Here is a 22,970-nt window from a genome sequence, read left to right as displayed (position 1 = left end):
CCTGAACTATTGCATCTACTTCAGCTTTGAAAATATCAAAAGGGATGTTAGGAGAGATATAGCAACAATAAATCTGATATTGCTGAAGTTGAATACACAAATATCCTTCTTCTGCCCTTATGCTTAGCACCTCCAACTTATCATTTAAAAAATATGCAGCTACATCACATCTTTTGTCCGTGAACCAACCACCTTCGGCTACTCGCCTTCTGTTTGGCTCGCTAACAAGCACTAAGTCTACTTTCTTTTCCAAGGCTGTCGCATACATGATGTCATGACTGTCGGATTTCCTCATGAGATTCGCCTGCAGTATGTCCATTATTGGTCGTTTAAATTCAACTTCCTTGCCTCTAATATTAGCTTCCTGTAAGTAGGGCATTTCATTTGATCTGAGCGGTGGCCCTCCACTTGGCACATGGTGCAAAACGAAATGTTCCCACAATCCTTCGCCAAATGGCCTTCTTGTCCACAATTTAGACAGCTCCGTGACCGGTCATCCTTAACGTCGCAGTGTGGCGCTTTGTGTCCAAATCCAAGACATTTAAAACACCTTGCAACTGTAACTTTTTCCTTCACTAGTAGTAGTAGTAGTAGTAGTAGTAGTAGTAGTAGTAGTAGTAGTAGTAGTAGTAGTAGTAGTAGTAGTAGTAGTAGTAGTAGTAGTAGTAGTAGTAGTAGTAGTAGTAGTAGTAGTAGTAGTAGTAGTAGTAGTAGTAGTAGTAGTAGTAGTAGTAGTAGTAGTAGTAGTAGTAGTAGTAGTAGTAGTAGTAGTAGTAGTAGTAGTAGTAGTAGTAGTAGTAGTAGTAGTAGTAGTAGTAGTAGTAGTAGTAGTAGTAGTAGTAGTAGTAGTAGTAGTAGTAGTAGTAGTAGTAGTAGTAGTAGTAGTAGTAGTAGTAGTAGTAGTAGTAGTAGTAGTAGTAGTAGTAGTAGTAGTAGTAGTAGTAGTAGTAGTAGTAGTAGTAGTAGTAGTAGTAGTAGTAGTAGTAGTAGTAGTAGTAGTAGTAGTAGTAGTAGTAGTAGTAGTAGTAGTAGTAGTAGTAGTAGTAGTAGTAGTAGTAGTAGTAGTAGTAGTAGTAGTAGTAGTAGTAGTAGTAGTAGTAGTAGTAGTAGTAGTAGTAGTAGTAGTAGTAGTAGTAGTAGTAGTAGTAGTAGTAGTAGTAGTAGTAGTAGTAGTAGTAGTAGTAGTAGTAGTAGTAGTAGTAGTAGTAGTAGTAGTAGTAGTAGTAGTAGTAGTAGTAGTAGTAGTAGTAGTAGTAGTAGTAGTAGTAGTAGTAGTAGTAGTAGTAGTAGTAGTAGTAGTAGTAGTAGTAGTAGTAGTAGTCAAAAGGTTACCAAAACAAACCTAACAATATGTGCCTGCTGGCATCCTGTGAGTAAGTTGACTGTGCCCTCTAATCTCTAATGCCCTCCTAAGGGGGTCTCACCGCCACCTACCAGTAGAAAAACAACTGAAACTTTCACAAGGGATCTCAGGTCTCTGACTGAAGTTTATCAGTTCCTACATATCCACTGTATATAGAATCAGAAGCACATGAACATCCTCGAAGATAATAAAAATGTATTTGCTTCTCAAAGAATTCTAGAATTCTGTAAAGTGAATGTAGAAAACATTTTAAAAGTGTCTGAATATTTGTGGGAAATTTCCAAGTAAGTCTTGACAAGTAATTTTAATCAAGATCCATTAGAACATAATTTTGGAATTCTGTGATCATTCAGTTGTGATGGTCACCCATCCTCTGATGATCTCGAGCATTTACAAATGTTTGTAGTCCACTTACATTCCAACTAAAAGAGCTTTATCCTCAGGCAGAAAATGTGAATACAGAACTGAATTGCCCTAATGTCCCTAGTTAATTAAAATTAAATTAAATTAAATTAAAGTTAAAAATAAAAATCTTGCAGTGCAGACAAGCTGAAGATAAAATCAGGGGATAAAAAGTGATTCTTCATGATGAAATTCAAACACTGGACTGGAAAAACAATTTATCTTACTTAAATGGGCAAAGGTTTCGCAAAGAATGTTTAGTGTAACATTTAGTAGGATACATTGTGTATATTGGATGATTTAAATGTAATTACAGGGAAATCCTTGCAATTAGCATGCTATGAGATTGTGTGTTGTGTTGTTTATTAGCCAAACTTGTATTCCACTACTTGGAATGCCTATCTTCTTCAACACAAGGGTTAGGACTTTGCATGTCTCCTGGCACAATGGAGTCTTTCCCCGTTGGTGACATAGGGCTACCCATGGGATACTCAACATTCCGCAATACATCCACATTTCAAAAATCTGCAGTCAATTCATTGACAGAGTTTTCAGTGACCAGGCACCATCGATAACACATAACACTTCATGATATGCCAATGAATTTTCAACTGGATATTATTATATTTTAAATACACCTCTTGCAATGTAGATTCTGGTTTTGATTTCTACATCTAGATCCCATTCTTGAATCAGCCAGCATCCTGGGTACTTGAAATGTGAGACCCTTTCCATGATGTTTCTGTCCAGGGAGATAACAGTGTTGTTTATTTTCTACTTGCTGAAAAACATTATTTTTTTTTTTTTCCTGAATACCTTAAGGCTAAACTCCATGCTTACTTCATTGATCCCATTCCCATTCAAAACGAATTGTAAATATTATCACCTAATATGAACTGGCAGAGGCTTGTAAATACCTGTACCTGGCTCGCTGGAGCAGAGAATTGATCATGATGATTATGTTGATGAATCAAGGTGCCATCTGCATAATAGTCCACTCTTTGGCTGGATGATCAACGCAGTGGCCTCAGGTTTGTATGACCCTTGATTCAATTCCTGGTTGGGTCAGGGATTTTATTCTTAAATGATTCATTCACTTGACTCGGTGGCTAGGTATTTGTGCTGTTCCCAACATCCGTGCAACTCCACACAACACTATCCTACACCACAACAACATGCACTTTCCTCATATAACAGCAGATTCCTCCCATTATTGTCAGAGGTCTGTCTTACACAGGCTACACTAGGCTAGCCATAGCCACACAAAATAATCTGCATAATGGGTAATGTTCATAAATTTCCCATTTATTTTGATTCCTTCACCAACTTCATCAAGGATGATTCCAAAAGTAACTTCAGAGTATGAGCTAAAAAGGATCAGAGGCAGGATACATCCTTGCCTCACTTATTTTGTATCTTGACCTCTTCAGTAGTGGTCTCCAATTTTGATATGAGGAATTACTTTTACTTATCTAAATGAAATGCAGAGGAAATATTTATATCAACACTTTTGATTTCAAAATGTTGCAGGTCTTCAGTTGACAGTGTTTGCTGACCCAGCTCTGAAGCGAGTTGAGATGCTTATTGAAGGAGTAAACAAGGCTGTTTACACATTTTCTTTGGAATTCCTGAATGGAGTTGAACAGTGTAGAAACTGGACAGCCATTATAAGGGTATGATCTTTGAGATGCAATATGGATAATTAAAGAACTGTCAATTTTATCATTTTGAAATATAGTGAAACCGCCAACTGCTAATATTATTTATCCATGTAAATGACACACACTCTTCCCCAGGGTGCTCCTTTTATGCAAGGAAAAATATATTGTAAAAAAATTAGACACATTTGAATGTGCACTATCTTGACTGTGAAACTATCTAACTTATAGCATCACCTGCAATATAGCTAGAGCTACCATCAGCTGTTTATCTTACATAACAAAATGCAGATAGCATACAGGGTATTGCAACATAAAGTTGAAAATAAAGTACAGCAGTAATTATTGGTGAAACAAAACATTACCAACATTTTATTGTACTGCTACATTAAAACTTGCTGTGTAACTTCAATATTACAATTGGCCATTTTTGTGCTGTACTTAACATCTCTTCAACGCGTACTACATGTACGTGACATGACCTAATGGGTTGAAAGTCGATTTCCATTACAATGCGGTCGTGAAAATTCAACATTCATTGACTTCGCCCACAATGGGCAATTTGCACACACTCTACAGTGTGATGGCAGTAGTACTAGACCTGTAGCTTAGATCCTTTCCAATAGAACAAAGATGACCTAGACCACCATAACTCAATTGGCAGAGCAACCAATGCAAAATCTGGAGGTTGTGGGTTTGTATCCCACTGGTGTCTGGTTGGCCATTTTTATTCTGTACTTAACATCTCTTCAACACATACTACCTGTACCTTACACGACCTAATAGGTTGAAAGTCAATTTTGATTTCAGTATTACAACTTTAATCTATCCATTGCAAAGCCTTGTTCAGTAACACAACCAACTACTGGTGGCTTGTTAAGAACACCAAAATATTAGCCAATGAGTATGTTTTGTATGTGTTAAAAATGACCAGTCGTGATTAGAATTTTCATGCTCTGTTTAAAACTTGAATTTGAACATGACTACTCATCCTTCACTCCTCACCAATGCCAGCTAATAGTGTCTCCTTACAAAGGGTTTATCTTCCTCTCTCAAAATGAATATGCAACATCCATTCTTCTCATCATTCTATTCTACTTTCTTATAAGTTTTACATCCTTGCCTAGGTAGATCACTCATCCTCTGTTAATTATAAATAATCATGTTATTTTACTTTACATCCCACTAACTACTTGTATGGTTTTCGGAGACGCCGAGGTGCTGAAATTTTGTCCTGCAGGAGTTCTTTTACATGCCAGTAAATCTACCGACACATGGCTGACGTATTTGAGCACCTTCAAATACCACTGGACTGAGCCAGGATCAAACCTGCCAAGTTGGGGTTAGATGGCCAGCTCCTCAACTGTCTGAGCAATGCAGCCTGGCATCCTCTATTCTTCCCATATTCAGCTTGATTTAAATCCAACCATGTAAAAGTATTACTGTCTATGACATATCAGCCAGCCCCATGGTCTAAGGGTAGCAAGCTGCCTTTACCTGGATCAAAGGGCTGATTCAAGGTCCACTCAGCCTGTATGAGAACAATTGAGGAGCTATCTGACACTGACATAGCAGCCTCAGTTTAGAAAACTAAGAATAATAACTGAAAGGATTCATCATGCTAACCATATATTGCCTCATAATCTGCAGGCCTTCAGGCTGTGCAGTGGTCGCTTGGTAGGCCAATGCCCATCTGTACTGTAGTGCCATGAGTTTTTCTATTTTACACATATCAGTGTGAACATTTCACACCATACAGCATTTGAATGGCAGTGGTGGTGGTGATTATTGTTTTAAGAGGAAGTATAACTATGCAACCATACTCTCTGTTAACACTAATCAAGAGGGAAAAGGGAAGAATATCCATTCTTTCGAATAATGAAGGTATCAGGAAAAGAAAGGGAAGTAAAAGACTCCTTAAGCCTTGCAATCCTAATACCAATGAGGTCAGGAAAGAACAAAGATTGGCAAATGCATTTAAGATAGGAAAGATGAAAATGAGCATACCACGTAAGTGGAAGCAATGTTTGACTCAGCTAGAGGCCCCATAATCACGGACCCATGCTCCCAAGATGAGAACTTTTGGGGATCCCCTTTTAGCTGCCTCTTACAACAGGCTGGATGTGTTCTATGACCCTCACTCACAGACGGTCAGCATTTGAACCTTTGCAGACATAGCGTATTTCATTTTTCATTCAGCGATTTAATCACTTCGATGCTATGGAGAATAATGGCTTAAGGATCTCATCGTCAATTACTTTTGTTTCATTACAGAGCCATCCAAACTTCACAAAGCCAATCGAGTTCACCATGGAATACAAACTGATGACACAGTCTAATCAGCAATTACCATACCGGAGGAAAAGACAAATTGTGGAGGATTCCAGTAAGTGAATTAATTTGTCTGTGACCAGAACTATTGAAGTCAATCTGTATGTTAGAGAGTAGGCAGATTAACAGAGTTGAGCGAGACAAAAATAGGGAAGAGTTTAAAATCTTATAAAAGATAAACTGCGCACAGTACAGTCAAGTTCCATATACACATACAGAGGGCAAAAATGTACCCATCCACCAATAATAAAGGTCCACAAAAATTTCAAGGTCATTGTACTGGGCGGTACACCTCCACAATGCAAATTCAAATATTGCGCCAGTTTAAACTCCTCTACAGGAGAACGCCTGAACTTTAACAAACTATATTAATCCGATGGTTTCTCGAAAGATGTCACCTCAGTAAATTTGGTAATTTCGCAGTGTCAGAACGGTGTCTATTTTGACTTGTGTTTGTTCCCTCCGGATCAAGAAAGTTGGACGTTCTCTGACAGATGTCTCTATAAAACTATAATAACGCACTCTGGTGTTAAGGAATGAACTGTCCTGAAGAAATTTAACATTCATAAGTTTTGTTTTTGCTAAATTTTGTTCTGTGGTTTGAGAGTTGGCAATGTTAATCCTTTCTTTCCGCCAGTTTTGAAATTAGCCAATCCCGAATTTCTTAAATTAATTTTCGGCCAATCGGGGCTTTCTTCCCCAACCTGCTCTGTAACTGTGTTCTGTAACCAATAAACTGCTGTGGGTGTGTCTTATCATTCATGAAAGGTCTCGAATGTTCCACAAGCATATATAAACTGCTGATTTTCTGGTCTCCTGGCCACTTCAGTAACATCTATCCGTGTGTGATTATGTAGCAGGGGGCGGGAAGCGCCTCTTCCTTCGGGCAGCAGTTCTTCCATCAGGTAATGGCCATTTTATAACTTCATTTCTTGCTAGCTCAGCAGTTTAACCCTCGGGGCAGGTTCGAAACTTTTATAATGTAACTTTCCTGTAAAATGTAAAAGACACTTGGTCTAGATCCCGTCTCTTTAACTACAAATTGGGATAGAGAGTGCTAAACCCTCTCGAGCTCCCACTCCTATTGTTTTGAGGTGACTTTGTTTTCACAACCATTTCTTCCTTTCTTAATGTAATAAAGTCTTCTTATACAAGTCACCTCTTTAGTATGGGATTAGCCCTTGTGTATGCGGCCTAGTGCCAAGTAGGTTTTAAAAGTGTATTAGGAGTGCAAGTTACGCCTCCAGTCAAGTTGGTATTTTGGGCCATGTAATTAACCTGCTTCTTTACTGAATACGCCCAGTAGGTTGGGTATTTATTACCCCTGTTCTTGGTATGCCTTGAGGGCAGTTTGAAGTATAGTTTATTGTGGCCTTTGATGGGCTTGAACCTTGAGAGCGGGTTTGCTCTTTCTTAAATTTGGTTTCTGTGTGCCTCGAGGATGCTTAATATGGTAATCAGGAGCCAGTGCTCCTTGGCATGATTGGGGTTTTCTGCCCTTTTGTTTGAACTCGGTATATAGGTAAAGTTGGGCTTATAGCTCAAGGTTCGTGAGTGTCGGGCTCGAAGCCCAAATTTTGTAATGAACTAAAATTGTACTTTCTTAATTTGTTGATCTGCTACTTGGTACCTGTTATATTCTGTTATTTATTTATCTTGAAAAGAAAATATAACCTTTGTTAAAGTTTTAAATTAACTTTAATTTCGTAAGTTGAGACCTATTCCCACCCAGCACCTTCTTTCACCTCTGCTGTTCCACAGATACCTCGGAACAAGTGGTAGCAGAGCGTGGTTGAATGGGTCTCAATTTAGCCCCTTTTGACGGCTAAACCTTGTTTTCGATTCGAACTCTAACGATTTTCTCAGTTGCTGGAATTTTTTTCTCTAAATTTGTAATATCTTTTCTATCATGTCGGACCCTCGCGAAGTCCTCTGTCCTCGCCACTTGAGCAAGGAGGAATTTTTCTATAAACTCCCCATTACGAAGGTTGAATATGGTGGCATGCTTGTTCAAGGGTTTGTGAACTTAAGGTTCCTTCTGGTTGCCCCTTTCAAGTGGTTTCTTTTGTGTGATAATCATTGTTTTGGTCATGTGACGTCAACCTTGTCATTTGTTTCGAGTGCTTCTTAACTGCACTTTTCCTATCGGTTGCCCCTTTTAGATGTAGTTTTTGGGCGAGGTCGTTGGGTATGTTCATGGGCTAAATTCTTTGCGATAGACCTACTCTTATTGTATAGGCACTATGCCTTCTGGGCAACCTCTCCTTATCTTTCCTATTAAGCCTTGCTGGATGTCGCGTCTAATGTTTGTCTGCTATGGTAAAATGTGTATATTTTATTTGCACGTCTTATTTTTCGTCTTGGGTCGGGCATTTCTTTGCCCAATTCTTCCTGTTTATCAAATGAGCCTTGTGGCGTTCAGGGGTCGCTTACGTCCTAGTTCTCTGTAATCGAAGCCTTCTATGTTGTGTGGAATCTAAGTTCCTTGGGACCTGTAGCCTCCTCTAGGCATGATCTGGATCTAGGCTAATTCCTATGCTAAATTGTAGGGTTCTCTGATTTTGCGGCGCGTATTGGTTGGTAGGGTAGCGTGATGGCGAGGTATGCAAATGAAGTATGTGTTCCTGTCGCCCAACATTCTGTTGTGTCTTCACTTTATATATCCCTCCCGTTGGTGATGTGTCAGATGGGGTAAAGCTTCCAACATACTTCAAATCAAATCAAATCAAAATCTCTTTATTTGCAAATGAGGTGTCTACCTCGGTAGCAAATGGTACACTAAAATACATTATTGTCAAGCACTAAATATTAAATTAACAAGAGAAGAAAATTTTTCCTATAATACAATATTATACAATTTACGCTAACAATGTTTTCTATTAAACACACAGTTCATCCTTAATAAATTTATATTGTTTACAAAATTCTAATTATAATATCTCCTGTACTACTTACAAATATAGTCAACTGATATACAGTATGTGGAATTGCTTCAAATGATACTATAAAACTGGTATAACATTAATATTTACATTGCATTTATTTATTTACTATTTTTTTTTTTTACCCGTTCTGGATCCTAAGTAGCATAACGACCTGCTGCGTCTTAACCAGAGCCCCTTTTGCCACCACTTTTCAGAGTTCCTGAAGGGCATTCACAGCTACCGTAGCGGTCCCAGGGCCCTCGAAGTCCCCACTGTACTTCACCCCTACAGGCAGTCCCCTACTTTGGCTGTCCAAACTCCTTAGACCAGGGGATGGAATTAATTTATTCACACACATTTTTTTTATTTACAATAACCTGCACCGGTCGAATGCCCTCTAACACTTCATTTATTTTCTCTGTTGCTGTTTATTCTCTTCTTGAATATCTGTACAGATTTTGGAAAAGGATCAAACACTACCCCTGGTAAACTGTTCCACTCCTTCACACCCTTCCCAATGAATGAAAATTTACCCCAATCGCTTCTGCTAAAATTCCTTCTAATTTTATATTTGTGGTCAGTCCTGCCGATATAATTATTTTCCAACTGAAGCCTCTCACGGATATCTCCCCATGCTGCTTCTCCTGTATAGGCTCTATATAATCCTGTAAGTCTAGTTTTCTCCCTTCTCTTACTTAAAGTTTCCCACCCAAGTTCCTTTAACATTTCTGATACACTACTCTTTCTCCTGAAATCCCCTGTTACAAATCTTGCTGCTTTCCTCTGCACACTATCTATTTCTTTTATTAGGTATTCTTGGTGAGGATCCCAAACACTGTTTGCATATTCCAATAATGGACGAACCATACTCAAGTAACTTTTTTCTTTTAATTCTTTGTTGCATCCTTTAAGTAGCCTCATTATGACATGTAATGATCTGTATGCTTTCCCAACAATATCATCAATATGACCCTTCCAGTGCAAATTACTTTCAAATCTCACACCTAAGTATTTGCACTTGCCATCTTTTGGGATAACTACCTCATCCAAAGTATATTCAAATTCAGTTTTAAAGCTCCTGTTTGTAAAAGTTGTAACAGTTGATTTGCCTCCATTAACCTTCATATTATTTTCTTCAACCCATTGTTGGATACTTTCAAGGTCCCTTTGTAATTCTGAACAATCCTCAATGTTGTTTATTTCTCTATAAACAATTATGTCATCTGCATACAATCTTATTTTTGATGTTATATTGTTCCCTAAATCATTTGCGTATATTAAGAAAAGTAACGGACCGATTATACTACCCTGTGCAATTCCCTTCCAAACTTTCTCTTCCTGCGATACATTATTTCCTACTTTGACTTTCTGAACCCTTGAATTTAGAAATGTTTTTATCCAACGTGTAACCCTTACGTCCAATCCTATTCCCTCCAATTTCTTTAATAATATTCCATGTACCACTCTATCAAAGGCTTTGGAAAGATCTATGGCTATGCAATCTAACTGACCTCCTGAATCCAACTGATCTGATATGTCCTGCTGAAATCCACCAGTTGTGCCTCACAAGAAAATTTCTTTCTAAATCCATACTGGCTCCTCATGAACCAATTTTTATCATCACATATCCCTCTGATGTACTTCGATATTAAACTCTCCAGAATTTTACAAACTATACTGGTCAGGCTGATTGGTCTGTAGTTCTCTGGTTTCCTTTTATCACCCTTTCCTTTATAAATTGGTATTATTATAGATTCCTTCCATTCCTTTGGTATTACACTATTATTTATGACATAGTCAAAGAGAAATTTTAAATAAAGCACTATGTACCACCCCATTGTCTTTAATACCTCCCCAGTAATTTGATCACTTCCTGCAGCTTTTCCTTGCTGAAGCAGTTGGATTTCTCTGAAAATATCTTCGTTTGTGAATGAGAAGCTTCTTGTTTCCCTCTGTCTCTCTCCCTCTCTATCTTCTGTTTCGGTTTCCAACTCTTGACAATCATCGACTGAATCTCTAAATTCCCTACTAAATAGGTTTGCTTTCTCAGTATCTGTTAAATAGTGTTCACCCCCTTCTCCCACCATTGTAGGAATTTGGACTCCTTTTCCTTTTTGATTCCTGATATATGAATACAGCTTTTTCCATTTCCCTTTGTGGTCATTACCCTCTTGAAGTATGCCATTCATATAATTCTCTTTTGCTTCCTTTTTCACTCTATTCAGTTCCCTCATTAGCTGTTTTCTAGTTTCTCTACTCTCCCTACCCTCTTTGATTTTCCTGTTTACTATTCTACATTTTCTTTTTAATTTTCTTATTTCCCTTGTATAATAAACAGGGTCTGAGGTCATTTTACCCTTCTTAACAGGTACAAATCTCTTCTCTCCTTCCCAAATAATTCCTTTAAATTTAGCCCAAAGTGTATCCACGTTACTCCCTTCACTTATCCAACAACTGAATTGTGATTTAAGGTAAGTCCCAAATTCATCAACTTTAGTTTTTCTGTACAATTTCTTGTCTTGTGTAACCCTCTTATTAAGCCTTTTTGGTACGAGTCCTACATCCATTATTACAGCCTTATGGTCTCCTATTCCTTCAATTACCTCAGTTTTATCAACAATTTCCCATGGTTTAACCAAGAATACATCTAGTAAGTTATTGAGACGAGTCGGTTCTTGTACTACTTGTGTAAATCCTCCCTCCCAAATTAACTTATTTGCCAGTTTCTGTTCATGGGCTTCACTTGCAGCTCCTTTCCATTCAACTTCAGGCAAATTTAGATCTCCCCCAATTATTACCATATCATTATTATTGCTTTTATGAGTATAATCTATTATTTTTTCAAAGATTTCCATGTCTCTTTCCTCTCTTCCAGGCCTGTATGTTCCTATAATTCCCACCTCCTTCATATTATCACAAACTAATTTTATCCCTAATATTTCATCCCTTTCATCGGTAAACCATTCATGTGAACAGTAAGTTTCCTTCACCAGAATAAACACACCCCCTCCCTTTTTATCTCCTCGGTCTCTACGATAGACTGTGTACCCTTCTGGAAATACTTCTCTATTACCCACCCCTTCTTTCAACCACGATTCCACTCCTATCACCACATCAGTCTCATAAGATTCCATCAATGTACCGAATTTTAATTGTTTATTTACTACACTTTGACAGTTTACCAAGAGCAATCTCAGACCCCCTTCCTCCCTAAAACTTGACTGTTGCAATTGGGTAACTTGAAATTCCTTACTATCCTGAGTTTCTTTTTCTAGTTAACTGAGCCAGCTTGAAGTACAGCTGGCTCTTTCTACTAGTTTTCCTGGTCAGTATTATAACTCAAGGGAGTTGCCTGTTTTACAGTACATATCTTAAGATTAATAAAATCTAGAACAATATTTGCTATCTTTCGTTTACCTGAATTGTTTAGATGGAGGCCATGTTTTGTATAACAGTATCTCTCAAAACTGCTGCATTCAATAACCTGAGTATTCCAAAAATGTTTACAAATTTTAACAATATCTGTATTGACCTTGTCCACTTCAATGTTCACACACGAGTCTCTACTCAAATCATGCCTGTGGGGCACGTTCATTACAAAAACGTTAGTGTGGGTCAGCTTCCCTAGTGTATGTTTAAGTTGTGATCTTACATTCTTGGCGTCGTCGCGAGCTACGTCGTTCGTCCCACCGATGATAAGCACTGCATCGCCGCTCCCGAAGTTCCTAGTTGCTGCTTCTACGTTTTCCACAACACTGCTGATAGAAGCTCCTGGATATATTTCTCCGGTTGCTGCTATATTCTCGTCGTTAATCACTCCCGCAATTCCCCTTCCTTGGCTATCACCAAACACAGCTACCTTCGCTGATTTAGGCCTAACTGGGTCTTGAATCTGAATTCTAGGCCTAAATTTTAAACTCGGCACGGCAACGGATCGCGATGATTTGGTTTCACACGCGCGATCACTTTCTTCCAGGATTAAATTATTTAGGGCAGAAAACCTATTTCTAATGTTTATTTCCGGAAATTCAGTTGTAGATTTCTTCTTAGCCGGCCATCCACGAACTACTTGACACCACGTGCTCGAGTTTGTTACTTGTACCGGTATATCACTCGAAGAATGGTCAGTCCCAAATTCTAGCGATCGCAGTCTTTCTTTTAATTCTTGATTTTCAACTTTAAGAGTCTCATTGTCCTTTTTTAGAATGTTTATAATTTCTAATGCACTTTTATATTCCTCATCGACTGTTTTCGGTGCTTCGTCAACGCCGTCCCCAACAACAACATTCCGAACACACTGCTCACAAATCCAGTCAACATTTTCATTAGTTTTTACGCCTCTAGGGCAATTTCCGCACTTATAATGCCACCATCGATCACATGAATCACACAACATTCCATTTTTCACTAATTTTCGACATTTTCCGCACTTTTCGTCACATTTTACGGTTAATTTACTCGGAGAATAAAACACTACGTCGTCATTACCGGGCGCCATTTTGAAAAAAAGTGGTCTCCATCATGATTTTTGATCTTCCTGTTTTCGTCCTCATGACGTACACATTTCTCGGTCTCACTTCTCTATTTTTGACAGTGCCTACTCAGTTGAGGAATTTTGCTTTAATTCGAGATGTGTTTCTACTCTTTTGACCCGCTATCTGGTCCCCCTGCTCAAGTTCACTCATGATGTCTTTTGTATTTTGATGCTTTGTAGGGTCATATTTTTGTGTAATAGGGGATCTTGTATGGGAGTTACAGGCTCCTTTTTGATATACATTTTCACTTTTGTGATTTAGGGTATTTATGATGTAAGAGAATGGGAGGATGTATTGGGAGTAGGTTGCTCCTTTTGGGTATTGATACATCTTCTCGAGAAGTATTAAAATTTACCTATGATAACAATGATATTCACAGAAAGATAAAAAAATTGAAAACTAGAATGATGATGATGCTTGTTGTTTTAAGGGGCCTAATATCGAAGGTCATCGGCCCTGAAAACTAGAAAAGCGGCTGGAATTGATAAGGTTTCGGGGGATATACTAAAGACAATGGGTTGGGATATAGTACCATATCTGAAGTACTTATTTGATTATTATTTGGTTAAAGGAGCTATACCAAATGAATAGATAGTTGCTGTAGTAGCCCCTTTGTATAAAGGAAATGGTGATAGAAATAAAGCTGAAAATTACAGGCCAGTCAGTTTGACATTCATTGCATGTAAGCTTTGGGAAAGCATTCTTTCTGATTATATTAGATATGTTTGCAAAATTAATAACTGGTTCGATAGAAGGCAGTTCGGGTTTAGGAAAGGTTATTCCACTGAAGGTCAACTTGTAGGATTCCAGCAAGATAAAGCAGATATCCTGCATTCAGGAGGTCAAATGGACTGTATCACGATTGACCTATCTAAGGCATTTGATAGGGTAGATCGTGGGAGACTACTGGCAAAAATGAGTGCAATTGGACTAGACAAAAGAGTGACTGAATGGGTGGCTATATTTCTAGAAAATAGATCTCAGCAAATTAGAGAAGTCAAAGCTTTATCTGACCATTTAATAATTAAGAGGGGAATTCCTCAAGGCAATATTATTGAACCTTTATGTTTTCTTACATATAAGTTATAAAGATATGAGTAAAGAAGTGGAATCAGATATGAGGCTTTTTGTAGATGAAGTTATTCTGTACAGAGTAATAAATAAGTTGAAAGATTGTTAACTGCAAAATGACCTCGATAATGTTGTGAGATGGACAGTAGGCAATGGTATGATGATAAACGGGGTTAAAAGTCAGGTTGTGAGTTTCACAAATAGGAAAAGTCCTCTCAGTTTTAATTACTGCATTATTGGGGTGAAAGTTCATTTTGGAGATCATTATAAGTACCTAGGTGTTAATATAAGGAAAGATCTTCATTGGGGTAATCACATAAATATGACTGTACATAAAGGGTACAGATCTCTGCACTTGGTTATGAGGGTATTTATGGGTTGTAGTAAGGATATAAAGGAGAGGACATAGAAGTCTCTGGTAAGACCCCAACTAGAGTATGAAATGAAATGGCATATGGCTTTTAGTGCTGGGAGTGTCCAAGGACAAGTTTGGCTCGCCAGGTACAGGTCTTGCAAGTGATAAAAATCATTGTTATCCGTATTGAAGATACTGAATGTAGGATGCTAAAAGGTTTGTTTTGTCACCTATTCAATACATATAAATTTTACAATTTAGGAATTTATTATTGATTCCACTTGAGACATGTTTCGCCCTTCATTGAGGGCATCATCAGTCAAATTATCTCCTCAAGGCAAAAATCAGGTACCTGGTTAGTAGTTAACATGCACAAATTAATACATATTATTAATACACATTACAAAAATTAAGTATGAGAAAGAGTTGTACAATAGTGATGGTTGAACATATAGGTTTATAGAATAAGAAGTCAGCACCAATGCATAAAATTAAAATAGTAGAGTTCGGCAGTGGTGCTCTGGAGAACAGTTGATGCAATCATAGGAAAATATAAAGTTTTAAAAATATTTACATTATAACTATCAAGGGAGAAAGGGTGTAGTGCTCCATCCACACTGATCAGTCTCCGTACCGATCTCGGTGTTGCAACCAGACAACTTTCAGCTTGATGCCTATAAAACCTCATTTGGCTATGGAATATTTCCCTACCCCCGGTGATTTTAACTAAGATAAACCACTCTGCATATTTCTGAAATGTCAATGCTACATTCTTCTTCCAACCTTTAAAACAACAGGACGCACTTGGTACTAGATTTTTTTTTTTTTTTAATATCCTTGCTTACCAAGCTGCTCTTGTGTAAATATGTATATAAATTGTAAAATTCTCAACTGTTCAATTAGACAATGTAAATACTGTATAGTTACCAACCATTGACATTAATTTTTGGTTACAAACATTGACGCCGAGCACTACACCCTTTCTCCCCTGATTGTTATAATGTAAATATTTTTAAAACTTTATTCTCAACTGTTCAATTGGACAATGTAAATACTGTATAGTTACCAACCATTGACATTAATTTTTGGTTACAAACATTGACGCCGAGCACTACACCCTTTCTCCCCTGATTGTTATAATGTAAATATTTTTAAAACTTTATATTTTCCTATGATTGCGTCAACTGTTCTCCAGAGCACCACTGCCGAACTCTACTATTTTAATTTTGCGCATTGGTGCTGACTTCTTATTCTATAAACCTATATGTTCAACCATCACTATTGTACAACTCTTTCTCATACTTAATTTTTGTAATGTGTATTAATAATATGTATTAATTTGTGCATGTCAACTACTAACCAGGTACCTGATTTTTGCCTTGAGGAGATAATTTGACTGATGATGCCCTCAATGAAGGGCGAAACATGTCTCAAGTGGAATCAATAATAAATTCCTAAATTGTAAAATTTATATGTATTGAATAGGTGACAAAACAAACCTTTTAGCATCCTACATTCAGGTACAGGTCTTTCAATTTGACGTCCGTAGGCAACCTGCACGTTGTGATAAGGATGAAATTATGATAAAGACAACACATACACCCAGCGCCTGTTCAGAGAAATGAAACAATTATGATTAAAATTCCTGACCCTGCCAGAAATCGGACCCTGCACCCCTATGACCAAAGTCCAGCACGCTAACCATTTAGCCACGGAGCCGGACAACTAGAGTTTGGTTCCAGTGTATGGGACCCTCACCAGGATTACTTGATTCAAGAACTGGAAAAAAAGCCAAAGAAAAGCAGCTCAATTTGTTCTGGGTTATTTTCGACAAAAGAGTAGCGTTTCCAAAATGTTGCGAAGTTTGGGCTGGGAAGACTTGGGAGAATAGAGATGAGCTGCTCGACTAAGTGTTATGTTCTGAGCTGTCGGTGGAGAGATGGCGTGGAATGACATCAGTAGATGAATAAGTTTGAGTGGTGTCTTTAGAAGTAGGAAAGATCACAATATGAAGATAAAGCTGGAATTCAAGAGGACAAATTGTGGCAAATATTCGTTTATAGGAAGGGGAGTTAGGGATTGGAATAATTTACCAAGGGAGATGTTCAATAAATTTCCAATTTCTTTGCAATCATTTAAGAAAAGCCTAGGAGAACAACAGATAGAGAATCTGCCACCTGGGCAACTGCCCTAAATGCAGATCAGTAGTGACTGATTGTGGTAAAACTAGTAAGCTTAATTCCCCAGCCTAACTTCATCTGTCTTTAATTTATGTGATACTTGAACTGGTGCATACAGCGATTCATGAGTGGCCAAATGGCATGAAGGGATTGACATTTTAACCATCATTGGTCTCTATGGTCATGGTCACACCTGAACATTTTATATAAGTCAGGTGTAAATATATGTAATACACAGCTGAATGTTCATGAGTGCTAACTGTAAAATGATATAACTAATCATGAACCTACAAATGTTTAGTACCACTTATGATAATTGACTTGCCTGACTCATTTCATACACTCAAATACATAAAGTATTAATATAAATTAAGCATTTGACAAAATTTTTAAAGAGGAAGATTGTCACGCCACAGGTTGCATGATGAGGGAAAAGCTCACACATCCTCTCCAACTAAATCAAGTACCATTCTAAAATTCTTGTATACATTTCATACTTATACATTTTCTACACTTACATGTTTATTCAGCAGTCCTGACAAAATGTTTATGCTATATTTACTCCTACATGATCACATCTAAGTCCCCGAGGGCAAAATACATAGTTTATACATTTACGATGGTTCCATCTTTAAAATCACCAGAAATATTCTAAGGACAAACAGATCGGGAAAGGGTAGCACTGATGCGGATTCGGAATTATTTGATAGGATAGTCAGCTATGTGGGAAACGACATGGAAAGAAATGTGATTGTTGCGGGAGATCTGAATTTGCCAGATGTAAATTGGGAAGGAAATGCGAACGACAGGAAGCATGACCAACAAATGGCAAATAAGTTAATATGGGAAGGACAGCTGATTCAGAAAGTGATGGAACCAACCAGAGGGAAAAATATCCTGGATGTGGTGCTGATAAAACCAGATGAGCTCTATAGGGAAACTGAAGTAATAGATGGTATTAGTGATCATGAAGCTGTTTTTGTGGTAGTTAAAAATAAATGCGATAGAAAGGAAGGTCTTAAAAGTAGGACTGTTAGGCAGTACCATATGGCTGATAAAGCAGGTATGAGGCAGTTTCTAAAAAGTAACTATGATCGGTGGAAAACGGTAAATAAAAATGTAAACAGACTCTGGGATGGGTTTAAAGAAATTGTTGAGGAATGCGAAAACAGGTTTGTACCTTTAAGGGTGGTAAGGAATTGTAAAGACCCACCTTATTATAATAGAGAAATAAAGAGACTAAGAAGGAGGTGCAGACTGGAAAGAAATAGAGTTAGAAATGGCTGTGGAAGTAAGGAGAAATTGAAGGAACTTACTAGAAAATTGAATCTAGCAAAGAAGGCAGCTAAGGATAACATGATGGCAAGCATAATTGGCAGTCATACAAATTTTAGTGAAAAATGGAAGGGTATGTATAGGTATTTTAAGGCAGAAACAGGTTCCAAGAAGGACATTCCAGGAATAATTAATGAACAAGGGGAGTGTGTATGTGAGGATCTTCAAAAGGCAGAAGTATTCAGTCAGCAGTATGTAAAGATTGTTGGTTACAAGGATAATGTCGAGATAGAGGAAGAGACTAAGGCCAAAGAAGTAATAAAATTTACATATGATAACAATGACATTTACAATAAGATACAAAAGTTGAAAACTAGAAAAGCGGCTGGAATTGATCGGATTTCTGGGGATATACTAAAGACAATGGGTTGGAATATAGTACCATATCTGAAGTACTTATTTGATTATTGTTTGGTCGAAGGAGCTATACCAGATGAATGGAGAGTTGCTATAGTAGCCCCTGTGTATAAAGGAAAGGGTGATAGACATAAAGCTGAAAATTACAGGCCATTAAGTTTGACATGCATTGTACGCTACTTTCATGTCTGTTACTTCTAACTTATGAATAAGATATCCTGAGTCTACCCAGCTTTCGCTCCCGTAAAGCAAAGTTGGTCTGAAAACAGACCGATGTAAAGATAGTTTCGTCTGGGAGCTGACTTCCTTCTTACAGAATACTGCTGATCGCAACTGCGAGCTCACTGCATTAGCTTTACGACACCTAGATTCAATCTCACTTACTATATTACCATCCTGGGAGAACACACAACCTAAATACTTGAAATTATCGACCTGTTCTAGCTTTGTATCACCAATCCGACATTCGATTCTGTTGAATTTCTTACCTACTGACATCAATTTAGTCTTCGAGAGGCTAATTTTCATACCATACTCATTGCACCTATTTTCAAGTTCTAAGATATTAGACTGCAGGCTTTCGGCACAATCTGCCATAAAGACCAAGTTGTCAGCATAGGCCAAACTGCTTACTACATTTCCACCTAACTGAATCCCTTCCTGCCATTTTATACCTTTCAGCAGATGATCCATGTAAACTATGAACAGCAAAGGTGAAAGATTACAACCTTGTCTAACTCCTGTAAGTACCCTGAACCAAGAACTCATTCTACCATCAATTCTCACTGAAGCCCAATTGTCAACATAAATGCCTTTGATTGATTTTAATAATCTACCTTTAATTCCATAGTCCCCCAGTATGGCGAACATCTTTTCCCTTGGTACCCTGTCATATGCTTTCTCTAGACCTACGAAACATAAACACAACTGCCTATTCCTCTCGTAGCATTTTTCAATTACCTGGCTCATACTGAAAATCTGATCCTGACAGCCTCTCTGTGGTCTGAAACCACACTGGTTTTCATCCAACTTCCTCTCAACGACTGATCGCACCCTCCCTTCCAGAATGCCAGTGAATACTTTGCCTGGTATACTAATCAATGAGATACCTCGATAGTTGTTGCAATCCTTGCTGTTCCCTTGCTTATAGATAGGTGCAATTACTGCTTTTGTCCAATCTGAAGGTACCTTACCAACACTCCACGCTAATTTTACTACTCTATGAAGCCATTTCATCCCTGCTTTCCCATTGTACTTCACCATTTCAGGTCTAATTTCATCTATTCCTGCTACCTTATGACAATGGAGTTTATTTACTATCCTTTCCACTTCCTCAAGCATAATTTCACCAACATCATTTTCCTTCTCCCCATGAGCTTGGCTGTTTGCAACACCACCAGGATGATTTCCTTTTACATTGAGAAGATGTTCAAAATATTCCCTCCACCTCTCCAGTGATTCCCTGGGATCTATTATGAGTTCACCTGAATTACTCAAAACACTGTTCATTTCCTTTTTCCCTCCCTTCCTAAGATTATTTATTACTGTCCAGAAAGGTTTCCCTGCTGCTTGACCTAGCCTTTCCAGGTTATTACCAAAATCTTTCCATGACTTCTTTTTGGATTCAACAACTATTTGTTTCGCTCTGTTTCTTTCATCTACGTACCAATCCCTGTCTGCCTTGGCCCTTGTTTGGAGCCATTTCTGATAAGGCTTCTTTTTACGTTTACAGGCTGCTCTCACTTCATCATTCCACCAAGATGTTCGCCTTTTCCCATCTTTACACACAGTTGTTCCTAGGCATTCCCTTGCTGTTTCTATTACAGCATCCCTGTATGCCACCCATTCACTTTCTATATCCTGAACCTGCTTACTGTCTACTGTTCGAAACTTCTCACTAATCATATCCATGTACTTCTGTCTAATTTCCTCATCCTGGAGACTTTCTACCCTTATTCATTTGCAGACAAATTTCACTCTCTCTACCCTAGGCCTAGAGATACTTAGTTCACTACAGATCAGATAGTGGTCTGTATCATCAAAAAATCTGCGAAAAACTTGTACATTCCTAACAGATTTCCTGAATTCAAAGTCTGTTAAGATATAGTCTATTATGGATCTGGTACCCCTAGCCTCCCATGTATAGCAATGAATAGCCTTATGCTTGAAGAATGTATTCGTAACAGCTAAACCCATACTAGCACAGAAGTCCAGCAAACACTTCCCATTCCCATTAGCTTCCATATCTTCCCCACATTTACCAATCACCCTTTCGTATCCTTCAGTTCTGTTCCCAACTCTCGCATTGAAATTGCCCATTAGCACTATTCTATCCTTGCTGTTGACCCTGACCACGATGTCACTCAATGCTTCATAAAACTTGTCAACTTCATCCTCATCTGCACCCTCACATGCTGAATATACGGACACAATTCTTGTCCTAATTCCTCCAACTGACAAATCTACCCACATCATTCGCTCATTTACGTGCCTAACAGAAACTATGTTGCGTGCAATGGTATTGCTGATAAAGAGCCCTACCCCAGACTCTGCCCTTCCCTTTCTAACACCCGTCAAGTACACTTTATAATCTCCTATCTCTTCCTCATTATCTCCCCTTACCCGAATATCACTTACTCCTAGCACATCCAGATGCATCCTCTTTGGTGACTCAGCCAGTTCTACCTTCTTTCTTCCATAAGCCCCATTAATATTGATAGCTCCCCATCGAATTCCATTTTGTTCGCCAAGTAAACTTCGATAATTAGGAAAAATAAGTTCAATTTCTTATAAATAATTAAAAGGTTGGCCTTATTATAATAAAGTGGTACTTAACATACCACCTGCAATCAGTGATATAATATTGTTGATAGATAGAAGAAACTCTGAGTAATTATATCTTAAAAGCCAGCTGTAAGGACAATACATATATAGAAACACTGGAATAGTTATTGATTTAATTGCATTTAAAACTCACGTTTTGATGACTTAGGAAGTTATTGAAGAAGCTGAAGCTCCCCACAGTTGGCTCTTTTTCGCTGAATACTTCATTATAGCATCTATATGATGTTTTATGTTGAGGTGACGTATTCTAATGAAAAACCTAGTCCTGACGTACAGCGATATAAAATTCTCGTCAAGTTCTGAACATTTTGATTTTATTATAGAAGTCAAAGTCTGCATTACTCTTTTACATTTAGAAATATAAGGCCCGTAAAAACTAACAAACAGTGCATAACTTTTTGATACCATTCTTCAGTTTGAAATGATTGATAACCACTCGTAAGGCACTTCCTGTGGCAAGGCAAACATTTCACCTTTATCACCCAAGCTATCATCAATGCCAAGTAGCCTGCAAGATATTTAATTGCATCCTGGTTTACGTCTTCAGTTTCGCAGTCCTGGCTCAAGTCTTCCATCCTTAACAACTCCAACATTACTTCCTGTTCATCTACGGGTACAGGTGTTAATGGCCCCTCAAAAACATCTATACAAAGTTCATTGCTTATGAAGCTCAAGAAATCTTCCTCATTATCAGCATCAGGAAGAAAAATACCCGTATCACTCGGCGATGATTATTTTCAACTTCCACTGACACATTACATGACAGAGGGATTTCATTACTTCCTGTAATAGAAGTCAAATTCTGTTACGAACTTCAAAAGGGGACGGATTGCTATAAAAAACTTCTAAGCCATGGACACGTGGAAAAAATCTCCAAGCAGTCTTAGTTTAATCTGGCAGTTAAAATATAAGACACTAGCAAGATACCCATGCTTCGCTACGGTAATATACTGAAATTTATAATTGAATGTTTATTGTTTTATATAAAATCCGCCGAAATTCGTGATCTGACTTTTTTCTGAGAGAATCTGCCAAAATTCGCTATCTGACTCGTTTTCTAATAGATTACGGCAAGTTTCCTCCCATTTTTCAATCTTTCTTCCCAGCAATGAATTTCGTACTTCCCGGGCTAGGTCCAGGTATTCCACCTGGTCAGTTGGGTCCCTAAATCTTTGCCATCTTTTCCTATAAGCATTTTTAATATGGATGAAATCCTTCAAGAGATCCGGCGTGGTGTCGTCTTGGGTGCCTTGGCAATACTGAACCCGCTGCTGGACTGCATTCTTAGTCATTACCCGTCCAGGACCCGTTTCTAGCATGGTCCGCATATTTGACGACGGTCCAGAACATAATTATTGTTATTGTTATTATTATTATTATTATTATTATTATTATTATTATTATTATTATTATTATTATTATTATTATTATTATTATTATTATTATTATTATTATTATTATTATTATTATTATTATTATTATTATTATTATTATTATTATTATTATTATTATTATTATTATTATTATTATTATTATTATTATTATTATTATTATTATTATTATTATTATTATTATTATTATTATTATTATTATTATTATTATTATTATTATTATT

The 22,970-nt window shown here is 37.6% G+C and overlaps 1 protein-coding gene across 1 annotated transcript in view; it reads left to right on the top strand.

Moving 5' to 3' along the window:
- LOC136872295 (integrin alpha-PS3) overlaps window positions 1-22,970 on the top strand; it is a 94,033-nt gene that overhangs the window by 6,703 nt on the left and 64,360 nt on the right. The window contains exons 3-4 of the mRNA XM_067146115.2: window positions 3,296-3,438; window positions 5,698-5,809. Of these exons, the coding sequence (XP_067002216.2) occupies window positions 3,296-3,438; window positions 5,698-5,809 (255 nt within the window). The remainder of the gene's footprint in view (window positions 1-3,295; window positions 3,439-5,697; window positions 5,810-22,970) is intronic.

This window comes from Anabrus simplex, chromosome 4 (assembly GCF_040414725.1).
Source record: "Anabrus simplex isolate iqAnaSimp1 chromosome 4, ASM4041472v1, whole genome shotgun sequence".
Taxonomy (NCBI): Eukaryota; Metazoa; Arthropoda; class Insecta; order Orthoptera; family Tettigoniidae; genus Anabrus; species Anabrus simplex.
This window is presented reverse-complemented; position numbering and strand designations above follow the sequence as displayed.